This window comes from Pangasianodon hypophthalmus, chromosome 10 (genome assembly GCF_027358585.1).
Source record: "Pangasianodon hypophthalmus isolate fPanHyp1 chromosome 10, fPanHyp1.pri, whole genome shotgun sequence".
Taxonomy (NCBI): domain Eukaryota; kingdom Metazoa; phylum Chordata; class Actinopteri; order Siluriformes; family Pangasiidae; genus Pangasianodon; species Pangasianodon hypophthalmus.
Window position 1 is genome coordinate 918,958 of NC_069719.1, and position 7,500 is coordinate 926,457.

The following is a 7,500-nucleotide window of genomic DNA, read 5'->3' on the forward strand; positions in this document are numbered from 1 at the left end:
CAGTGTCTGTAACACTCTCAGTGTCTGTAACTCTGTCAGTGTCTTTGTAACTTCGTCAGTGTCTGTGACTCTGTCAGTGTCTGTAACTCTGTCACTCTGTCAGTGTCTCTGTCAGTGCCAGTGTGACGGTGTGTATTACTCGTCTGTATGTGCGTATGTGTTAATCAGAAATGTGTGTGTGTGTGTGTGTGTCTGTAGGTCGGCGCTGTGACGTCTGTGCTGCTCTCCAGTCTGTTGTTAGATGGCGAGTGTGTGTACAGTCTGTTGTCCAACCCTCTGCTCCTGCTGATGGCCCGAGTGCTGCTGGTCACCTGTGCTGAGAAGATGGACAGCCTGCAGGTGAGACACTGACGTCTGTACTTCTGTAAGAAATAAAGAAATTAAAGAAGAAGAGACAAAAAGAAGAAGAAAAATAAAGAAAGGAACAATATACGGGAAAAAATAACCAAAGAAGTGATGAGAGAAAGGAAGAAGAAAAGAAAAATATAAAGGGAATAAAAAAATTAAAAGGAAAAAAGTTAAGTGAGAGTGACAAAGAGAAAAAAATAGCAGAAGAGGGAAAAAAGAAAGAAATGTTCCAAATGGAATTGAGAGAAAGAAATAAAGGATGTTGGAGGAAAAAAAGAGAGTGATAGAGAGAAGGAAATTGGAGTGAAAGCAAGAAAGAAAGGAGACTGGCAAGACAGAAAAGAAGAAAAGGAAAAGACAGATAAAAGAAAGAAATGGAAGATGAGTGAGAGCGACAGTGAGACATGAAAAAATGAAGAAAAAAGAAAGACAAGAAGAGTTTCTAAAAACAAAAAATGTAGAGAGAGAATAAGAAAGAGAAAGATAATAATAAGAGAAAAATATTAAAAGAGAAGAAAGGAAATAGAGTGGGAGTGTGATGAGAGAGAGGGTGACAAACAGAAAAAAAAAATAGGGAAAGAAAGAAAGAAATGATGGAAGGATGAAAGAACAGACTTTTTTACGCTGTTTCCATCGTCCACATGCCACCTTTTACACCTCCACTAACGAGATTTATGATTTTCTCCTCCTTCGTTTTTCCTCGTGAACACTGCAGTGTCATTAATCTCACTGAAATACACACCTGTGTGTGTGTGTGTGTGTGTGTGTGTGTGTGTGTGTGTGTGTGTGTGAGATCAGACTGACTCTGTGGTAGTGAGAGTGATTTACAGCTAATTGTGTTACAGAAGTTTGTAAAATTGAATGTGATGGATGGCGTGAGACGCCACCCGCGAGCTCGCTCTTATTTACAGTAAATAACCATTAAAAAAATCTGCATGGAAAAGAGGATGGAGAGAAAAAAGAAGAGAGAGACAGCAAGAGTGATGGAACAAGGTAGGATGGAAAAAAAGAGTTAAAGAATCTAGGCGAGAAGAGATGAGCAGAGAATAAAGGAAGAATGAGGTGAAAAGAAGGGAGAAAAAACAAACAAAAGAAAGAAAGGGATGATCGAGATAAAGGATCGAGTGAAGGAGTGAAATGGAATAAATGTTAGTGGCACGAAAGAGAGGAAGAGACTGAGGGAAAACTTAAAAATACGCAAAAAAGAAAAAAAATAGAGTGGGAAACATTAAGTGAAAAAAAGTAAAAAGAAAAAAACGTGTGCAGAAAAAGAGAGAGTGAGAGACTGCAGAGAGAACTGCAGAGAGACAGGAGTAAAAGGAGACAAAAAGGAAGAAGAAAATGAAAAGAAAAATCAGAAAGAAAAGAAATAAAAGAAGACATGATACGAGAAGAATAGGAGTGTGATAGAGTGTGTGGGAGAGAGCGTGACAGAAAAAAAGGAAAAGAAATGATAAAAAAAAGAAAACAAGAAAGAAAGAACTAAAGAAAGAAAGAAAGAAAAAAGGAAAGAAAGAACCAGTAAAAGAAAATTGAGAAAATATAAAGTTTTTTAAAAAAAGAATACAGGAAATATCAAACCAACATGATGCAGTTTGAGTTCATTAGTTCATTAGTTAATTGGTTAATTAATGGATGATGCTAATAAACATGAGGTATGAATGAGGAATATGGACACGTTGCTTAGCAACACTAATTAACACACAAACATACAAAAAGTAACAAACACAAACAACTAACAGACACACAACACAGAGTCTCAGCGCAGTCTCACTTCTAATTACCTGCTCAGGTCTTAGTTATATTCTCTCTCTCTTTTACACGCACGCACACACACACACACACACACACACACACAGACAGACGCACACACACACACACACACACACACACATTGTTTCTGAAGCCGTCTGGCGTTTTCTCCTCTCACTCTCGCTTCCTCTTTCTGAACCGGCAGATTTACACCAACTCATAAATCACACCACAATGAGGCTGGTGATGCTAATACACACACACACACACACACAAACACACGCAAACACACACTCAGGCAAACACACACGCATACGCACACACACGCACACGCACACACACACACACACACACACACACACACGCGTTATTACGGTGGAGCTGATTACAGTTAGGTCCACTAGAAAACCCTCGCAGTCCTGTTGTTGTGGTGTGCACTGTGATAATGTGTGTGTGTGTGTGTGTGTGTGTGTGTGTGTGTGTGTGTGTGTGTAGCTGCTGCCCTGGTGGACGCTGAGGTATGTGGCGTTGCATCAGCAAGTTCTGGAGGAAAAATCACCCCAACTGTACAGTCTGGCACAGAGCTGTATGGAGAAAGGCAAGGACACACACACACACACACACTCACACACACACACACACACACACACTCAAAGAAAGAATAGATTGATAAAGAAAGAAGGAAATAATGAAAGAAATAAATCAACAAGAAAGAATAAAAGAGAAAGAAAGAATGAATAAATGAGTAGATAGACAACGAACAAAAGAAAGAAATAAAGAAAAAAGAATTAATGACTGAATGAATGGATTGATAGAAAGAAAAATGAAAGAACTGATAGACTGACAAAAAAGACAGAAAGAATCGATGAGCTAAGAAAGAAGTAGAAAGAAGGAATAATAATATTAATAATGAATGAATTGATTGATAAAGAAAGTTAATTACTTGTTTTTCACTTTATGAATGTTGTTAGTGAGTGTTATTCGGTTTTAGCAGTAGACAGATGCCACCACCACCATGTTTCACTTCAGTGTTTGGAGACGTTTCCAAATCTGTTTTTTTTTTTGTGAGTAAAAATCTCACGAAGCCATCAGATCGCAGGTCACGTGATGTCTCCGTACCAAAAAACGTGTGGCTAAAGAAGCTTTTTATGAACTTTACGTGCTCATAAAACAAGTAACACAGTTTGGCATGTGTCACGTGAGAGTTACACGCACTCGGGGGCGGAGTTTGTCTAAAACAGGGGCGTGTCTCAGTTACGCTCAGTTCTGATCTTGAGCTTAAGCGTGTGTTTCTCGCGTGATTTCAGCTCGAGTGAGGAGCAGCGTTAAGTCCAGCGCCACCGTCTGACTGTTTAATATAACCACAACGTCACACACTGTAACTAAATCCACTCACACACACTACTGGAGGTCGATATTTAATACGGAAATATGACACAATTCATTAATTAAAAATATCATCCATGAAGTTTTTTTTTGGCTCAGAGGACATCAGAGGAGACGCTTCTGAATCAGGGACATGTGCGAGATTCGTGACTTTCTCGTCTTTATTTCGCCGGGTTTAGAACTGCGGGTAAAATCCAGCGGAGACGTCGAGGACGATTGACTTTTCCGCACTGCGTCCAAAACAAAGACAGATTGCTCGTACGTCTCGCACTCCTCACTCGCATACACACATAACGGGGTCGTAAACACACACGGGTAGCTGACAGAGAACAAATATGGACATATGAGCCTGGGAAAAATAAAACAGAACACACACACACACACACACACACACACACACAGTGCTGTTCTGTAATCTGTCACAATTTCCTTAATACACACACAGAAATAAAAAGCTGACATCGACACACACCGAGGACGGAGCTGTCACCAAAAACTACGGCTTCTGTGCCCAGATTTATCTTCTGGATTCTGCGAAGGTGTTGATTAATTCTCTAGAACAGCAGCTCTGACAGTAGCGCAGGTTTATATTAATGCTCTCGCTCTAATACGTTATCGTTTCCATAGCAACGGCTCATTCACAGCGACGCGTACGGCGAATTCCTCCTGTAAGGAGAAACGTGATTACTTAACGTTTATGGAAGGAGTCTCCAGTGTCAGCGCTTTGTAACAGTCAGAGGTAAAGCTGCAACTTTTCCGAAAGTTTTCCGACGTCTTCAGGACAGAGGAGTTTACGCTTCTTTGCGGTTTCTCGGTAACATGCGTAACAAGCTGCGATTTTTTCTTATAATTAGCTTGAAGAGAGAGAATAAAGAGATGCTGGTGAGGGAACGAGTGTTTATAGCTGCTGTAACGTAAGTGACAACAGGAACTAACTCGTTTCACTGAGCAACAAGTGTAACTATAAATGGATAAAAGTATGACTTACTGTTTAATAAATAAAAGTTGCAGTTGTTGCTAGATTGCTGTGGTGTAAGAGGAATAAAACACTTGAGCGAGTGCTGTTATACAGTATATAAGTAAAATTTGTGCTAGGTCAGATTTGAGAAACTATTGTTTAAATTTTAAATTTAACCTTTAAATCACTAATTATGTTTCAGAACATTTAAACAACTTACGATCTTAAGAATTTAAAAATTCCCTACAGGAATGTTTTTTTTCTGCGGTGACCTTGCAGTTAAACTCAGAGCTGTTATAATTAACTCATGGAGTGAAGTTCATTATCCCGACGTGTCGCGTGGAATTTTTCATCCTGATCCGTATCTGACTTTAAGTGTTTATAGGTAAAGTAAATAATAAAGGTGAGTTATTGTTTAATCAGTCTTTACACGCTGGGAGTTTCTACAGCCGAGTGGATTCAGCGCTTCAGTCTTTCATCACTTCTGCTTAGTAAATGTCGAGCTGCCTCGAGGGCTTTAACGGAGCAGGACCTGCTGAGGGTTAAATATCAGACACGCTGGGAATTCTGGGAATTTTACCCCAAACCTGTGAATAAATGTTGACTTTTGTGTAATTCTTGTTATTTTTGGGGAAAGATTTGTCTTTTCTCACTTAGTTGTTGTTCGTAAATAATTTCCGTGGCATGTTTTTAATCAGTTTGCACTTTTTCATAGTTACACACGTAGATTTATTTTAATTGTTCCCCAAAAAATTAAATCTAATAACTTTTAAGTTATTTTAAGTTACTTTCAGATCAGAAATACGCAGAAATATTAGATACTGACTTTTACACCCTCTGAGTCCGTCTTCCTTTAATACAGCGGCTAATTAAACGACTGATCTTATTTATCTTCATGTGTGGATGTGTGTTAGCTTATTTTCTTTATTTAATGCCGTTAATATGAAACTAAAAATACACAATCTGTTTAAACTCAGCAGCGTACTCCGTATATAAAAGTGCAGTATTCCATGCAGATTATATGATTTGAAGTCGATCAGGTTGAGCTTTATGTTAGTTAGTCTTCTTATGCGTAAGTTTACACACCCTCAGGAGCGCGAGTAGGATACGAATAGTTATTTTTTTCTCTAAAATTACAGGATTTTCATAAATATCACGTTTCTAGTGTAACTGCTCCAAATAAATCTGTTCGTATCCAGCTTGAAAAGCTTGTAAGATAAAAATGTAATTTAAAAAAGGAAGGAAATTCATATAAGTTATTTTGAGGCTTTTTTAAATTTAGTAATTCATAACACAGTTAAAATTATAAATTAAAATATTTGAATTCACTCATTTTTACTTGTTGTAAGTAAAATTATAATTATTGCTTATTTTTTTAAATTAACTTCTTAGTTGTTTTTCATTCAGTATTTATTTGTAATTTATTTTTAAATAGTATTTATTTGTTGATTTATTTAGTATTTAAGGCTGTAGAGAGAATAAAGAGAAGCTGGTGAGGGAACGAGTGTTTATAGCTGCTATAACGTAAGTGACAACAGGAACTAACTTCTTTCATGGACATTAAATGTAACTATAAACGGATAAAAAAGTGTGACGTCTCTCTTTAATGGATCAAAAAAAATATGGTATTAGAGGAATAAAACACTTGTGGCTGTGCTGTTGTAGGAAAATAAGCAGCAGCATCTTGGTAGCAGGAACTCTGTTTCACATCATCCATTCGTGGATTATTTTCCTCTAACAGCGTGGCCCGTTGTGTGTTATTCCTTACATATACACTATACGGCCAAAAGTATGTGCACCCCTGACCATCACACCCATATGTGGTTCTTCTCCAAACTGTTTCCACAAAGCAGGAAGCACACAGTTGTATAGAACGTCTCTGTGTGCTGTAGCTTTACAGTTTCCCTTCACTGGAACTGAGAGACTGAAACCTGTTCCAGCATGACAATGCCCCTGTGCACAAAGCGAGCTCCATGAAGACATGGTGTGTGAAGGTTGGAGTGGAAGAACTCGAGTGTCCTGCACAGAGCCCTGACCTCAACCCCACTGAACACCTTTGGGATGAACTGGAACACCGACTGAACCCCAGACCTCCTCGACATCCCAACATCAGCGCCTGACCTCACTAATGCTCTTGTAGCTGAATGAACACAAATTCCCACAGCCACGCTCCAACATCTAGTGGAAAGCTTCCCAGAAGAGTGGAGCTCATTATAACAGCAAACACACGGGGAATAAATCTGGAATGAGATGTTCAACAAGCACATATTGATGTGATGATCAGGGGTGCACAAACTTTTGATCGTATAGTGTGTGTGTGTGTGTGTGTGTGTGTTTATTATTTAGAAATTTCAAGTGTTCTGATTTTCTTTGAAGAAGCAATCAAAGAGATTTTCTTTAATTTATGCGTTTAAATGACTGAACTGTAGGGAATCTATACATCATGGTTATGGGACAACTGGCATTAAAAATATTATATAGTCATATGATGAGAAAATAAGAACGATCGAGACATTATTTCACAATTTAGTGCTTTATTTATAGACATTTCAGTCTTTTTTTTTTATAATGTCCTGGTAATTAATTCTCCGTAATTAGGATGATAATGTGGTTGCAGTTGAATTGGTTTTTAATACAGACGTTTGTCTTTTCTGTCACAGTTGTGTGTTATTGAGACAAACTATGTGTTTTGAAGTGAATATGATGAAAATAGTGTGAATTTATTTATTTGTTGTTAGTTTAAAATCCAATGAAATGAAAGTGTTCTTTTAAATGGGATTTTTATAAATTATCGTTGCAGGATTTATATTTCTGGTATTTTTGAACTCTGTTATTAAGTTAGATTATTATTATTATTATTATTATTATTATTACTGCGCAGCGTCTCGTACGTTCTTTATATTCATTTTTTCTCACTCATGTTTTTTTCCTCTGTTTCCCTGCAGTGTGTAAACGTGAGGATGTTCTAAGCGGTGAAACACGCAGAACCCTGGCCATGCTGTTCCACCTGGAGTGCAGCTACACGTGTCTGAGTTACTACGAGTACCGCAAAGCTA

At 37.9% G+C, this 7,500-nt stretch overlaps 1 protein-coding gene across 2 annotated transcripts in view; it reads left to right on the top strand.

The window, feature by feature from the left end:
- ttc27 (tetratricopeptide repeat domain 27) overlaps positions 1 to 7,500 on the top strand; it is an 82,330-nt gene that overhangs the window by 12,767 nt on the left and 62,063 nt on the right. For both annotated transcript variants that reach the window (XM_053237601.1, XM_053237602.1), the window contains exons 4-6: positions 199 to 339; positions 2,596 to 2,698; positions 7,390 to 7,500. The exon at positions 7,390 to 7,500 is cut by the window's right edge and continues 54 nt beyond it. In XM_053237601.1, coding sequence (XP_053093576.1) covers positions 199 to 339; positions 2,596 to 2,698; positions 7,390 to 7,500 — 355 coding nt within the window. The remainder of the gene's footprint in view (positions 1 to 198; positions 340 to 2,595; positions 2,699 to 7,389) is intronic.